General features: G+C 46.2%; 1 protein-coding gene across 1 annotated transcript; it reads right to left on the bottom strand.

The window, feature by feature from the left end:
* Window positions 1-13,869: 13,869 nt before the first annotated feature.
* On the bottom strand, window positions 13,870-15,998 carry LOC144100778 (uncharacterized). Its single transcript, XM_077633620.1, has 4 exons — window positions 15,875-15,998; window positions 15,152-15,383; window positions 14,321-14,463; window positions 13,870-13,976 (listed from the first exon to the last, which is right to left on the bottom strand). The coding sequence occupies exons 1-3, from the start codon at window positions 15,884-15,886 to the stop codon at window positions 14,339-14,341; spliced, it is 369 nt and encodes a 122-aa protein (XP_077489746.1). The 5' UTR covers window positions 15,887-15,998; the 3' UTR covers window positions 13,870-13,976; window positions 14,321-14,338.
* Between the last annotated feature and the right edge of the window lie 996 nt (window positions 15,999-16,994).

Raw genomic sequence — 16,994 nt, forward strand, 5'->3', positions numbered from 1 at the left:
CCGCTGATAGCACCGGTCCAACGACGAAGCGATGCTCTGCACGGTAGATGGGCACGGGCCGAAAGCTGCAGAAGATACAGGAATTAGGTGTTGCTCTGTGGTGCACCGCTGCCGAACTCTTGCACTTTTGTTTGCACTTTCTTACACTTTTGTTTAACCTTCTTGCACTTTTGTTTAACCTCACCCAGACAGTTAACATGCCAACTAGGATCAGCAACACGCTTGACCTGGTTTTTGTCTTGAAACCAGAAATGATCTACTCAATGGCTTCTATAAACGGTCTCAGCAATCACAACCTCGTGTTATTCAATGTAGCAGTGCCGAAGCCGCTTCGCTACTCTTCCAGTAAAGTTATCCGTGATTATAAGAGGGCAAATTTCCCTCTTATAAACGCCGAACTGGACAACTTCTTCCACACTTTCTAACAGCTTGCTTCTTCAAGAACTTTCAACCAAAACTGGTTATTATTCAAGCGGAAACTTTTGACATTAATTGAAACACATGTCCCAGTCATTTCAATTCGTGGCGATGCAGGTAAGCCATGGTTCAGTGGTACCCAAAGAGGCTTTCACGTAAGAAAAAACGCATTTTTCGCATTGCTAAGCAATCCAACTCAGCCGTCAGGTGGGAAAAATATTTCACGTGTCTCAAAGACTATGCACGCCTACTAAAGCAGTCCAAAAGGAAGTTCTTCCACGAGGATCTTCTGCACATAATGAACAAAAATCCCCAAAAGTTTTAACATCTTCTTTCCCCAATTAGTGACCATACGCACAACATATGACTTTCTAACTGGGATGGTACACGTGCGCTGCCAGACGATCGATCCTATGTAATGAACTCGTACTTTTCTTCAGTTTTTACCCATGAGCCGAAAGATAATATTCCCAAATTTCCTGGTACCCGTTTTTCACGGATGCCGCCCATTATAGTCACTGCGGAAGGTATAGAAAAGCTTATCGACAAGCTAAAATTATCAAGTAGCCCCGGTCCTGATAGCATTTCTGCCAAAATACTTAAAGCCACCAAAGTCCCAACCAGCCGTATATTTCAGATATTTGCCCAGTCCCTCTCTCAAAGCGCTCTTCCAACAGATAGGAAAATTAGCAAAGTAGTTCCTGTATTTAAAAGTGGCAACCGGTCTGATCCATCAAATTATCGCCCAATATCTTTGACATGCATCGCCTGCAAACTAATGGAACACATCATTTATTCTCAAGTTGCCGTACACCTTGATAGCAACGCATTCTTCTTCGCTAATCAGCACGGTTTCCGCTCTGGTCTTTATTGTGAGTCGCAGCTTTTTGAATTCACGACATATCTTCATTTAAACCTTGATTCATTTTTTTCAAACTGATGTTATATTCTTAGACTTTTCTAAGGCTTTTGATCGTGTTCCTCACTTGCAACTCATCTGTAAACTTTCTTCTCTCAGCCTAGACCCATTAATCCTATCATGGATCAAATGCTTCCTCACCGACCGCTTTCAGTTCACCGTCATAGGAGGGCATCCTTCAACCTCAACCAAGGTTCTTTCTGGCGTTCCACAGGGCTCAGTCCTTGGCCTGCTTCTTTTTTTCATCGGTATTAACGACCTTCCTTGTGGCATTTCAGCATCAATACGTGTCTTCGCAGATGACTGTGTCCTCTACCGCCGAATTTCATCTCAAACCAACCAGACCACGCTTCAGGATGACTTAATTTTAATAGATGACTGGTGAAATAAGTGGCTGATGCAGCTTAATATCTCAAAATGCAAGTTTACGCAATCTAAGGTCTGACGAAATCTCGTCTGGTCGGGTAGTAAGTAACTCATGCCTCAAAAAACAGCAAGTTTATGCAAGTTTCGCGCAAACGCTCTAACATCACCCACGTGTACTCTTTAAACTCAGCCAATATTTCGCAAGTACTAACGTATCGTTACCTCGGTATCCTAATCTCAAGCAATCTATATCGGTCCGAGCATATAATTAAACTGGTCGCGGAGTGCTCCAAAACACTGGGCTTTATTCGAAGAACATTATCGTTGTCGCCCCCGACCGTCCGTAAACTGGCATATGAAACCTTCATACGATCCAAAATCGAATACGCATGCGCTATCTGGTGTCCACATCAGACTTATCTCATCAACTCTTTAGAATCTGTGCAGAACCGCGCCGCTCCCTTTATATCTTCAAAATACGACTACAAAATCAGTATTAGCAGTGTAAATTCATCACTGGACCTCCCCTCATTGGTCTTTCGCCGCAAGATATCACGACTATGCCTCTTTCACAAGATATTCTATCATTTCACGCATCTGCGCCAATCTTTTCTTCATCAACCAGCACGTTCATCTCGACGCTTAATCAATAGCTTAAGTATACAGCGCCTGCATGGATCAACATCTGCTTTTATCAAGTCATTTCTACCAATTGCAATACAGGAATGGAATAAATTGCCAGATTCTACTGTCATGGAAAGGGACCCTGTCAAATTCAAAGACCGGTTACTGTCTTTCTTTGAACATTAAATTTGTCTATATTTCTTTTCTCGCCCATAGTTTGATCTGCTTGAGCCACTCGTTTGTAAATCCCCTTCTCTACTCGATTGATTTTTTGTAACTGTTTTAATTGTGTTCTCATTTGATGTTACTGATTGTATTCGTTGTCCTAATTGCCCTCATTGTATATTTATATATGTGTTTTACTATATTTGTTCTTTTTTTTCAACCTCTTTGACTTTGTTCTTGTACTGTCCTACGTACGACGCCCCCCTTATGTAGTACCCTGTGAAGGGTCCTTAAGGGATCAATAAATGATGATGATGATGATGAGTTCTGAATCTCCGATTCCTAGCACTGAGGTTGCAGATTGTCTAAGCACAGCATTTAATTCGGTTTTTACTAATGAAGGACTTTACAGTTTTCCTGATCCGCCATACTATACGCATCCTCTCATGCAAAACATCACATTTGATCCTATCGGCATTGTCAAATAACTGAATCACTGAAAACCTCTTCATCCACCGATGTTGACGGTATAAACGAAAAAGTGCTGAAAAGTATTAAGCATACGTGTAGCCTTTTATTATCACTTACATTCCAGGAATCACTCAACACCGGTTCACTTCCACATGACTGGCAAGTGGGCAAGGTCATTCCAGTCTTCAAGAAAGGAAGCCGATTATCACCGAGTAACTGCCGTCCAATTTTCATTACAAGCGTCTCTTGTAAATTAAAGGAACATGTATTATACTCGCATATTGCTAACTTCCTAACATCCGTTTCATTTTTCACACAAGTCAGCATGGTTTCCGCAAAATCATTCCTTTGACACTCAACTTGTTCTTTTCCTGCACGACTTACATTTAAACCTAGATAGCAACACCGCGACTGGCGCATTATTTTGAGACTTCGAAAAAGCGTTCGATAAGCTCCCCCTGGTCGTCTCTTGTTAAAGTTATCGCGTCTTAATCTTCATCCATGCGTTCTAAACTGGATTCGAGGGGTTTTAGCTAACCGCCAGAAATTCGTATATGCCAACTGACACCCTTCGTCGTTAACACCGGTACTGCCAGGTGTACCGCAAGGTACCGTGCTTGGCTGCTCCTATTCTTGATATATATTAATGACCTACCTTGTAATATTGCTTCTAATATCCGACTCTTCGCTGATTTTGTCATTTACCAAGCAATTACTTACTCTGCCGACCATTTGGCATTACAAACTGCTGAAGTCCTTCGTCGTCCACCGCCAGACCACGCCCCACCGAGCTCAGCGAGCTGTCAGCAGACGCGGTTCTTCCAGGAGCCTCAGCGGGCACGTCCCAGCCGCCCTCAGCCGCGCCGAACTGACCTGTGGCGCTCTTATGACAGCTGACCACTCTGCTTCTTCTGCGGACAACCTGGCCATGTGTATCGGTACTGCAGCTACCGCCAAGAGGGGCAGGCCTTTCCGCCTGGTTCTGCTCGACGCCATTTCGACGCTGGCCGTGCCCACCTCGAGGACCCGCCGCTCAGCAGGGAAGCCTACTCGCCGGGCTTCCGCCGCCGCTCCCCATCTCCACGGCGTTATTCTTCACCGACGCGTCGTAGCGATGCTGACGTTAGCGGACGGCAGACCCCGAGCCCTCGCCGGGGAAACTAACCGCCGCAACCTCGCGAGGGGAGGTTGCAACCAGTCGAAAAGTTTCAAAGCCCTCACTACCGCCGCAACTGCCGACTGCAACCCATGACTGTGACGCCTCTGTTCACATTGACGCTGCCGCACTACCACCGAAAATGCCGCCTACATTAGCGCCGAACATGCCGAACCAGATAAGCAGCCCCGACGACAAAATGACAGCGCCGACCTTAGCGCACTTCCGCTGCAAATGCCGAGAGAGACGAGCAACCCAGACGACGTTGTTAGCGCTGACCTCGCCGTTTGCATTGATGGGCTGGAGGTACACGCTCTGGTGGATACCGGGGCGGATTTTCCAATCATTAGTCAAACACTGGCTGACAAGCTGCGCAAATTAAAAACCGCATGGACGGGGCCAGTAATAAGAAGTGCTGGGGGTCAGCTACTGGCACCGACTGGGAAGTGCACTGCCCGCATAGGAATTGGAAACTCAGTGTTCGTTGGCAGCTTCGTTATCCTCTCAGACTGTTGCAAAGACCTCATCTTGGGCATGGACTTTCTGCGCCTTCATGGGGCTGTGGTCAGCTTTCGGGAAAACGTTGCCTTCACCAAAAATCATGGAGACCTTGGTTATGCGCAAGTACCACTGATGCCCTTACGAGTTGCCAATGAGGGGGTGACGTTACCTCCGCGATCGTGCTCTCTTGTTGAAGTGAAGTGCGACGTGGCGCATACCGGCGATGGCGTCGCCGAACTGGCCGTCACCCTGATACCAACAGGTGTTTTTATAGCTCGAGGACTAGTCAGTTTGACCAACGGGCACGCCGAAGTGCTGCTGACAAACTTCAGCGACTAGAGTCGGAAAATTCCGAAAGGCACAACTGTGGCCTTCTTCGATAGCGTCCCAAGTGACCAAGACTATTTCGTGCTGCAACTGGAAGGATCAGTGAGCAAGGCGCCAGCACCCATAGTCGATGTGAGTCCAAATCTGTCGTCTTCAGAACGGGAACGTCTTTTGGATCTCATAGATCACTTTCAAGACTGTTTTGCTTCAGAATCGCGGGTTGGCCAAACACCTTTGACCAAACATCGCATTATCGCGGATGACGCGATTCGCCCGATTCGACAAAATCCTTACCGTGTGGCTACGAAAGAGCGCGAGGCTATTCAGCGTCAGGTGGCCAAAATGCTTCGAGACGACGTTATCCAGCCGTCACAGAGTCCCTGGGCTTCCCCCGTGGTACTTGTTAAAAAACAGGACGGCAGCTTACGATTTACATTGACTACCGCAAGCTCAATCAAATGACCAAAAAAGACGTGTACCCCCTCCCTCGCATCGATGATTCCCTTGATCGGCTACAAAATGCACGTTACTTCTCTTCAATGGATTTGAAAAGTGGATATTGGCAAATTGAAGTAGATGAGAGCGATCGGGAGAAGACAGCATTCATCACTCCTGATGGGTTGTATGAGTTTAAGATGATCCATAACAGCGCGACAGACGGGACAAAGAAGAGGAGGTTCTTCCATTTGGTTTATGCTCGGCACCAGCAACATTTCAGAGGCTGATGGACACTGTGCTCTCAGGACTCAAGTGGCAAACATGCCTGGTGTATCTTGACGACGTGATCGTGTTTTTGGCAACCTTCGAGGAGCATCTACGCCGTTTGGTAGCTGTTTTCCAGGCCATGCGATCTGCGGGCCTCACACAAACCCGAGAAGTGCCACTTTGGTTACGAGGAGCTGGAATTCTTAGGACACGTTGTTAGCCAAGAAGGTGTCCGGCCTGATCCCGAAAAGCTCTCCGCAGTCGCCAAGTTCCCAACACCTACGGACAAAAAGACGCTTAGGCGCTTCCTGGGGATTTGCGCCTATTACCGTCGATTTAGTACCTGGCTTCTCACGAATAGCCTGGCCATTAACTTCACTGACACGCGACAACGCTGTCTTTCGCTGGGGTGAAGAAGAGCACCAAACTTTTAATGAACTCCGGGGACGCCTACAGACGCCACCTGTCCTGGCGCACTTTGATGACGATGCCCCTACCCTGCTTCATACCGATGCAAGCAATGTGTTTTAGGTGCTGTATTGGTGCAGCGCCAGGATGGTGTGGAAAAAGTGAGTGCTTATGCCAGCAGGACTCTGTCTAAAGCTGAAGCGAACTACTCGGCAACAGAAAAAGAATGCCTTGCAGTTGTATGGGCGGTTATGAAATTCCGCCCTTCCTTGTACGCTCGCCCCTTTCGACCATCACTCTCTCTGTTGGCTGACGAACTTAAAGGACCCTTCAGGGAGACTCGCGCGTTGGAGCCTTCGGTTACAAGAGTTCGACATGACGGTTATTTACAAATCCGGAAAGAAGCATGCGGATGCTGACTGCCTTTCGTGAGCACCAGTCGGACCCTCACAATGACCGATGAAGACACTGCTTTTTTAGGAGTCATAGATGACGCAACTCTCGCCCAAGAGCAGCGAGACGACCAGGAATTGCTCCCTCTTAGTGGTTTCTTCGAGAAGCGAACTACGGATGTGCCTAAGATTTTCGCCCGCAGCCTCTCGTCATTCTTTCTTCGCAACGACGTAATTCACAGGAAGAACTTCCGTCCTGGGGGGAACAGTCATCTACTCGTCGTCCCAACAGCTCTTCGCACAGAAGTCTTGCAAGCGTGTCACGACGAGCCAACCGCCGGCCACCTAGGCTACACCCGCACGTTGGCTAGAGTACAGCGCGGATACTACTGGCCGAAACTACCGGCGACATTGAAGAACTATGTACGGACGTGCGTAGACTGCCAACGTCGTAAATCACCCCCTGAAAAACCAGCCGGTCTACTCCACCCTGTTCAAGTGCCAAAGACACCTTTCAAGCAAATTGGCATGGATCTCCTGGAACCATTTCCGACGTCTACTGCCGGGAATAAATGGATAATTGTCGCCACCGATTATCTAACTCGCTACGCGGAGACAAAGGCTCTGCCCAGGGGTACCGCCGCCGAAGCAGCTCGGTTCTTCGTTGAGAACATTGTCCTCAGGCATGGCGCTCCGGCACTCATTATAACTGACCGAGCAACTGCCATTACGGCGATAGCCTATCAACCCCAAACCAATGGATTGACGGAACGCCTCAATAAGACAATCGCAGACATGCTCTGTATGTACGTGGACGTAGACCACAAGAATTGGGACGAACTTCTTCCCTACGTCACGTTCGCCTACATTACGGCACAACAAGACACCACTCGCATGACGCCTTTCAGCCTTCTTCATGGCCGACCAGCGACAACTATGCTAGATGCCATGTTGCTCCCGAATGCCGACGGCGACGATGTCGATCAGGACGCCGAGGAATTCGCACAGCGCGCAGAGGAAGCTTGCCAACTAGCGCGCGTGCGCATCAGAACTCAGCAGGAGGCTGACGCACGACGCTACAATCTTCGCCACAGACATGTGATGTATGAACCTGGCGACAAAGTGTGGGTCTGGACGCCTATTCGCCGTCGTGGACTCTCCGAAAAATTATTACGGCGGTACTTCGGGCCCTATGTTGTGCTGCGACGTTTAACCGACGTCACGTATGAGGTGGTGCCGGACGGGTTATCGACATCCAAGCGACGCCAGCAACAAGTCGACGTCGTCCATGGTGTACGTATGAAGTCGTACTACTCGGACCGATCTTGACCTCCTACTTCCTTTTGTTACCATCGAGACGATGCTTCCTGAGGAGGGGGGCAAATGCCGCATGCAAGAAGACGCCCAAGATGAAGACTTGGTCTACGAGCGCGAGGCAAGAAGAAGAAACTGAAGTGCGCAGAGACTTTCTCTGGTTAACCAGTAAACCGTTTTACCTTCAGCTCTCCTCGGGGTTCTGACGAGTCCTGACAATATATTACTTACAGATGACTATGAGAAGGCCTGCTACTTTAATACTTCATTCCAACCTGCTTTCAAGACTCTATTCCATCATGAACTGCCGGTTACTCATGACGTTGTGTTAGAGTCTATGACCGAACTCGCTGTGACCTACAATGGCGTTGTCAAATTGCTTGCCAATATGGATGTTTCCTCGGCAAAAGGACCTTATGGCCTACCTTCCCACGTGTTAAAGGCTCGCTCCAACGTGATTGCCTATTTTCTGGTTGTCATATTTGAAAAATCCTTAGGATCTCCATCTTTACCTCAAGGACAGAAAGCTGCAAATGTAGTCCCAATTCATAAAAGTGGCCCAAAACACACTGTATTCAATTACAGACCAATTTTGTTCACAAGTGTATGCAGCAACGATGGAACATATAGTGTACAGCGCTGTAATAAAGCATTTAGAAAACAATAGTTTTTTTTCCAGAATCCCAGCATGGTTTTAAATCTGGCCATTCGTGTTCAACACAACTCTTGGAATTCTGTCATGATCTTTTTGTTTCATTTGCCCTTGGTGTACAGATTGACTGCATATTTCTGGATTTTAAGAAAGCCTTTTATTCAGTTCCCCATGTGTTGTTGTTGCCTATATTATCTTTTCTAAGCCTTCCTCTTTTGCTAAATGACTGGATACAGTGCTATCTACAGGATCGCAAGCAACGCGTAGTAATTAATGGCTCACAATCCTATTATGTTGCAGTCACCTCTGGAGTCCCTCACGAATCTGTTTTGGGGCTCTTGCTGCTTTTGATATATATCAATGATACATCAGTGATATATATCAATTTTATTGTTCATTATCTGCCATGCAAAATAAGTCTGTATGCAGATGATTGCGTCATTGATCACAACTTCAAGTGTTCCTCTGACCGTGATTATCTCCAGAGAAACTTGGAGACTGTATACAGCGCTAGTTTATTAAGTGGCAGATGTCTCTTAACCCCACTAAATGTCAATTTGTCTCCACACGTAAACACAACTTCTCCCTGTTTAATTATACTTTAAACGCTGTACAGCTGTCGCGAATGAGCGAATACAAATATTTTGTGTTTATTTTTTATTTAAACTAACCTGCAGTAAACATGTCGAATACATATCAGCAAGGGCTTTGCAAAATGCTAAATTTCATCAAACATAATTTCAGAAAAGCGCCTGCAAAAATTAGAGAAATGTTTCACTTACAACGAAAGATCTATTTTGGAGTGCGCCTGCATGGTTTGGGACTCCCATAATAAACTTCTTTCCGACATGCTAGAAAGGATGCCCAACCGTGCAGCTCGATTTGTCTGCAATAAATATAACTTCACGTCTAGAATTACATTATTTAGGGATGGGTTGGAATGGGACCTGTTAAGCAGGCGCAAAAAAAACCTGCGGTCAGAAATGCTATACAGAATGCATTGCGGAACAGTTAGTGTAGACAGAGAAGCTTACCTTTTGCCTCCTCATTTTGTGTCTTATAGGCGCGATCACCGACTCAAAACAAGAGAATTTAATTGTCGGACTAATGTCTTTCGTTATTCATTTTTTCCACACATTGTCAGCGAATGGAATCGATTTGCACAGAAAATTGCTGAATGTCAGAGTGAAACATTGTTTCGGGCTTTGTTGTAAGACGTGTAGCTGTTTGCGCGGTGCCTTCGTTTAATTTGCTCGTTCATTCCTTTCAATTTTTTTCTTGTTTGTCATTGTGGTTATTGTGGCGCCATTCTTTTCTTTTCTCGTCTTTTTTTGTTCACACAATGACCTCTGGCAACAAGTATGTATTTCCCCCTTGCAATAATGCCTTCAGGCGCTGCAGGTATTTTAAATGAATGAATAAATAACAAACGGAATGGCAAGCAGCACGTGAAGTGCTGCGCAGGTTTGATATACGAGATACCATTACCCTGCGGAAAAGCCTATGTGGACCAAACCGGACTGTGCATAATGATCGTGCACCTGACCACACGCGCCTGCTAAAAGAATTAGGAGGTGCGCATGTTTCACAGCATTGTGCAGAATCTTTTTTGTGTAATCGAGCGGCCGAACATGCGTCAGGGCAAAATAGATGCATTCATTGCAAGAAGTGTGAACCACGACTTCAGGAAATAAAGATTATGGGCAGGAGTAGAGATAAGAAGACGGGGGAGGTTTCAGAAGCGTTCGACATAAAAAACAGAGGAAAAGATTGTGTGAGCGATACTTTGGTCCGCCATTTCGAAACTGAAACGTCACATCTTGAACTGTTTGGTTGATGCATCGTGTTCGTGTTCTTGGTGGCTTGATTTTTTTATATCTACTGGCTTGGCAGCAATTGACGTCATATGAAGTTAGCAATTGTCCTGTGTCGGTCTTAGCTGTGTCTTCCTTTAGCGCTATTATTTTCTCTCTCAAGAAGTGTGCACCATCTAGCCCAAATTTACGTCATTTTAAAGAGAGCTTTAGCAGTTAACAGCTACATCTTAGTTAAGTTTATTTCCCTAGATTTAAGCAGTGATTTCGTGTCGTTGCACAAGATTTACTGATTCCTTAACTTCTGGAAACCAACGGAATGTCAGAAACGGTATTTCTTCAAGTTGGGGCTCTGCCAAATCCCAAGTGCCCTGGTGCCCCTTTTCTTTTAGCGTTATAAAATTGATATGAAAGATGTAATTAATTCATCATTTTGCATTTTCGCTGATAAGTGTGTTTTATATATGATTCTATATAGAAGTAGAGTGCAGGGGTAGGTGGGAACAGGGGTAATTGGGACAGAGGTAATTGGGAGGGGTTAGAACAGGGGGTGATTGGGAGAGGCTTTGGCCTGCAGTGGGCGTATTCAGGCTTATGAAGATGATGATGAATTAACAATGCCAGGTACAGCCATTTAAAATGACTTCGATAGTGTGACAGCTGCGCTCGTACGCACTGAGAGACGAGGCTGAATTTTTTAAAAATTGTACATGTCACGTTTTTTTTATAAAAGTGCCCATGCAGTCGGTGTGCGAATGAAAATATTTCTTTTTCCTTGAAAAGAATATTTAGGCATCTTTTTGTCTTTCGACTTGCATGAGACCAAGCTCGATAATTATGCAGCAAATAACTCAGCTTCCATATTAGGATTTTTTGAGACAAAACTTTAGCCACGTTCCATCGAATTTCAACTACCAATTATAATGTGCTCATGTAAGTAACTGCTTGAATGCGCATTCCCCTGCTGGGACCCTTAATAGCTGAACTCACAACCAAACTCAAAAAAAAAAATTGAAAATCACGGATCCTGATAAGTTACAGGTAATTATAGCCGGGCATTCTGTATCACTACCACTAAGCGCAACTTCAAGTGGAGAGCATTAAAGATATGCAGCAATAATCTTGGATCCAAATTCCTTCATATCATACAGTATTCAATGCTTCAGTGAACAACACCACCCAGTGATCAATGCCACTTTCTCTATATGCAATAGAAACTGGCAGTGATCATAAAATATATCTGACCTCCATCGCATATATCCCAAAGATGCAGCATTCTTTAGAACTGTTCTCCTGCAAAGGAGGCGTCTTTCGTTACCCATTTTTTGTTCGCACCCTTAGAGGTACAGGCGCCGGCTGCCGCCGAATGTTGTTTGAGTGCACTTTCCACCGTCCACTTGGGTGGCACTCGACTGTGTGATTTCGCTGTGCGACGTTCGTGGTTTCTATGTTTGGTCAGAGCGGGCCGTCCAAGTTTAGGACTATAGTTTATAGCGCGGTAGTTTTCCTGCGGTTTGTGTTTTTTTTTCTTGGCACGTGTTCACGTTTTGACGTTTTTTATAAGATGCTGAGATCGCTCTATACACGCCTTGTGTTCCTTCGCGTAATAAAGTTGTTAGTCAGCGTTTGTGTGCGTCCTTGCCTCTTCCCCGTGCGTTTATGGTTTGCGCAGTTCTTTCTCTGCCAAGAGTGCATCCATTCACGTTAGCGATCATTGGTCATCTCCACAAAACAACAACGTTTAATCATCGACGTATGCAATGGCCTGCTAGCCAGCCTCCTGTATTACTCTTTTATATTGAACTACGCTCGCATGCGCATTATTTCTTTTGCCATTCAACAGGGCAGTAGTTTCGGTTATAGCAACGTGTGTATTTTTAAGTAGACGCACGAAATGTTTGTTGTCTAACGTTGAAAGCTTCGAGCAACATAATCGCTGCCAGCCATTTATATGAGTATGCGAATTTCTTCGCCGACAGTACGGCTCCTAAACGTGCATAAGTAACCATCATGAATAGCCAACTCCTATGCCGATTGAAGCTCATATTTTTTTCTGCGCAACGGCACACAGCCAAAGAAAGGAAGAAGGAAGAGAAGGACGAACAGAGGGGAGAGGTAGACTGCGTAACGCTGAGCGAACAGAAGTAGTCACGTCAGAGGGAAATTACAAAAGATAAAAACAAGTACAAAAACCAGCGGGGTAAACGACCGCTCCTTGAAAATATACGAACTAAAAACGTGTATAAAAAGGCGCTTTCTAAACCCCGAGAACAACGTGAAAAAATTAGAAACGCGCAACTGCCGGCGCATGTCCGGGGTGCAGTGCCCTGACTTAAAAACAAGCGGGTTTTCTTGCGAGGATTGTGTCAGCTGTTAGCGAAAAGTTGGGGTGCGACGGCACAAAGGCATTCCCAACACCCGTACATCCAGCTCTTCCACGGGAGGGAGTGTACGCAAGCCGACTGTTGTCATCCCTTGCACACATGGTCTTGGTCACATTCTCAAAAAGATTGCAGCAAGGTGCGGAGCGACTCTGCTGTTTTCCGCGCCCATGAAGGTTGTGTGCTAAGGTGAACAAAGGAACAGTGGAGCCGACATCAAAGGCCGCACACATAGTGCGAAGTGGGCGGGGTGTACAGTTTCCTTTGTCGTGCGGGAACGTGTACATTGGACAGACCGGGAGGTGTTTTTACGAACTTGCCATGGAACGTGCGAGGTCGGTTAAGAACGTTTCAGGAAGTAACTTGCCTCAGCATTGTAAACACTGCAAGCCGAGCGGGTGCAGCCGCCTCTGCTAGAACACAACATTCTTTGCAAAAAAGAATGACCAGCTAACGCTCTATAAGTATTAGAAGCTGTTGCCACTGCCAATCATAAGGAGGCTTGCGTTAGCACCCCGTCTGTTGCGCTCAACGATTAGGAGTTCCGAGTATTTTGGCCAATTTTACCGTTTTAAGTCAGTATCCCAGACATGTGCCGGCAGTTAATTGCGCGTTTTTAACTTTTCTACGTGGTTCTCTGCTTTTAGATCGCGCCTTTTTACACACGTTTTTAGCTCGTATATTTTCAAGGAGCGGTCCTTTACCCCGCAGGTTTTTGTACTTTTTTTTATCTTTTGTAATTTCCCTCTGACGTGACTACTTCAGTTCGCTCAGCGTTACGCAGCCTACCTCTCCCCTCTGCTTCCCTTCTACCTCTCATCGTGCCGTATATGCACACGTCTAGCATCAATAAAGCTCCAGTCAGCCTCGTGCACGTCCTTTCTCTGTGGCGCTCATTTGTCGGCTGTATTTCTGGTTGTTCGTTTGCCGGCATCGAAACAAGTTGGTCAACACGAGTCGCTCGGCCCTCAAAAGGCTAAAGAAGAAAGCAGTAAAAAAATTGCTTAAATCGCATTACACTCGTCAACTTGGAAGTTCTCGTTTGCTTCTACGAGCTACGTTTATTCATTCGGGATGGGCATATCATTCCGCAATACTTGGCTTTGAGCATGGTGGTCGTTACCACAACCCGAATCAACGTCGAGAATTCTGTTCCCTCGTTCATAGGCCTGTGATTTTTGGCTCTCGCATTCCGACTGCACTCTTCCACATCCAGCTGGTTTCACTGACTATTAAATAAATGAGACCATCAACGGATGATTTTGAATAAGTTAACAAATTTATTGATTATTTCATCGATCGCGACTCCGTGCTTGTGGCTGGCGCCGGATACATCTCTTCATTGTTTTGAGCATCCCCGTTGACTGTTGAAAGACCAAAAAAACACACATAAAGCAACTGTGGCACCGAAACACAAAGTTTCCATGGCGTTCAAGGTATTTCCATTTACGTGGACCTCAGCCGCCACACGCTCTTAATGCTCTCATTATTCTAAGTACTGTGATTAAATTATGTAGAGGTGAAGTGTACACGTTCATCCCATGTCTCCTCTGTGCTTTTCTTATGCATTGATTGCAGAGGGGTCCTCCCAACGACTTCTGATATGTTTTTAATAGTTCAGACACAAGGATGCACTCAGTCGGCGAGCAGTCCCTCGCAGCACATTAACGTCGCACCAGTTAACAGCCGTTCCATTGCAATCGCTCACCTATGATAAAAATGAAGGTTAACCGTAGTGTCCGAAGCCATGGCCATATCCATAACCGTGGCCGAGGGCAAGACCGTAGCCAAGACCGTGTCCATAGCCGCCATAGCCATGGCCGTGTCCGTGGGCAACGCCAACAGCTACAGCTGGAAAGAAAGAAAAGCGCTCGGTGCTTTACTTTCGTCACCGATGCATCAAAATTACTAAGATATCTGTGTTTCTATGCGTGAAATTTTATCCCTGCAAGTTTGGCTAGTGAAGTAAACGAGCACCGCTTAGAATGACCGTTGGAATGTTTTCATCATTTTGCATCTGTTCTTATATTGTATATTGTCCCATTGTTCAGGACACCACAGAATCAAAGAAGAACATTCTGCAAATCTCTCCTTGGGCTTGGTTACTGTTTGCTTCATATATATATATATATATATATATATATATATATATGTGTGTGTGTGTGTGTGTGTGTGTGTTTGTGTGTATAACTTTGTATATATATATATATATATATATATATATATTACACGCACACTGGGTTTTTCAAGCTGCGCATATAGACGTAGAAAAGCGCTATTGAATAATTGACTATTTGCATTGCACAGAAAGTGGTAGCTTTGTGGTTGTGAAAGTCTGGGTGATGGCGCATCCTTCGCAGGAGTCGGTGCGATGTGTTATTGATCCTTTTTATTTTTTAGTTTTATTTTCGGATCTGGCTGTTGCGGTGATTTACATACGAAATTCACTGTAGTAGTCCTCACAACAACCGATAGTGTTTGATAAAATGGAAAGCAGCATACAATTATGTGCTCTGCCCCAACGTTAGACTAAACTTACCGCGGGCGGGGGCATGATGAAAGATCTTCTGCACAGAGGTAGCCGCGATGGCACCACCGTGTCCGTAGCCGTGTCCGTAGCCGCCATAGCCGTGTCCGTAGCCGCCATAGCCGTGTCCGTAGCCTCCATAGCCGTGTCCGTAGCCAAGACCGTAGCCACCGTAGCCAAGGCCGTAACCGCCGTAGCCACCGGCGTAGGCAGCGGCGATGACGCCAAGGAAGGCAAGAAGGGTCTGAAGGAATCGAAAACAAAATGAGCGCATTAGCGATTTGTGAACAGCCACAGGTGGGCCCTTCACTGGCTGTATTCGTAATGCGTCCAAATAGCGCAGTTTAAATTGCGGAAGTTTTGTGCCAGTGCTTGCTGCCATGCCAAAATGTTCTATGTGTATCGTACTGTTAAAGAGTGCGGCTGCAGTGAGAGTTAGAGCTATAAAGTGGCTCATTAGCTGTATTTAAAAAAAGGGATATCGTTTTGCTGTCTTGCTTCCAGCTTATAAAACGTGAGCTTCCGACGGAACAGAGGAAATAAAATATGGCTGATCAACTCCGATAACACATGTTTGAGCAACTTCCCCGGGGGTGTTATCAATCCAGGGAGCATTTCACTGCACCAGTCCGCATCGACGAAAGATTTCTCGTGCTGCCTCTCTCCCATTGGCTGAATTTGAGCAGCAAGTGTCTCCAGCATCCGTGTGAGCATAGCTATGCGCGGATCACTTACGTAGCCGTTCATGCTGATGCTGGGTTTGGGCGCTCGGAAACGAATATTTCCAATGTGCGACCCTGCACTGCGCGGGGCTTTTATACGGGACAGCGTTGGGCGAGAGGCCGCCAGGGGAGTAAAATACGCGACGACAAAGGAACAAGGACATGGAGGCAGGAAAGCGAGAAAAACCCCTCCTTAACGGCGCTCTCTTTTTATTCCACCCCAAGGCACGCGCGAGCGGCGATATGGTGCCCCTCTTTTTTTGTTGCGGTATTGTTTTCGCCACTGGGCCTTGCAACCCGCGGCGATCCAATTGTCGGACGCAGTATGTCCACGCGGCTGAAGTAGGCGTCGGCCGCCGCGCTGAGGCTTGCGACGCCTGTGCTGCCCTCGCTGGCACCGCCTGTCACTCTGTGCTTACTTATTTGGATTTCTTTCAGCACACAATATAATGCCGTCGTTGCAGCTTTTGTTTCTTCTTGCGCGTTTATCATTGCCTTTCCATCGGCGGCTTAACCGGTCACTGAATTCCGTGGGCTGTGCGGCTAGCAACGCTCTGAGAAAGCAAGGTGCTGGGTGGCTTAAAAGGCCTTAAATGCTGGTGAACACGGGAAAATTCACCTACCTTATATCTATTACTGCGCTAGCATTCTCAATCGGAGTTGATGATCAATTCGGTTTTGCCCTGTCATCTACTTCCCGTCCTGGTTAGCTTATTTGATAGAGCGACAGCCTGTCGTCCCTGGCTCAATTCAATTATTTATTTCCCCATTTATACAGTACGAGGTCTTGGGGCATAAAGCTGCACGACACAGGTTGACAAATACGAAAAGGCAAAGGTAGGGCAGTGTGATTATGTAAACATTAGAGAAAAAATTGAGCAATACAACTGACACGCGCACGCACGAAGATATGCGATATAATCCAATAAAACTTATATTTAATCATTTCAGTTGGTTTGGTTTATGGGAGTTTAACGTCCCAAAGCGCCTCAGGCTATGAGGGACGCCGTAGTGAAGGCCTCCGGAAATTTCGACCACCTCAGGTTCATTAACGTGCACTGACATCGCACAGTACACGGGCCTCTAGAATTTCGCCTCTATTGAAATTAGACCACCGCTGCCGGGATCGAACC

This window comes from Amblyomma americanum, chromosome 8, assembly GCF_052857255.1.
Source record: "Amblyomma americanum isolate KBUSLIRL-KWMA chromosome 8, ASM5285725v1, whole genome shotgun sequence".
Lineage (NCBI taxonomy): Eukaryota > Metazoa > Arthropoda > Arachnida > Ixodida > Ixodidae > Amblyomma > Amblyomma americanum.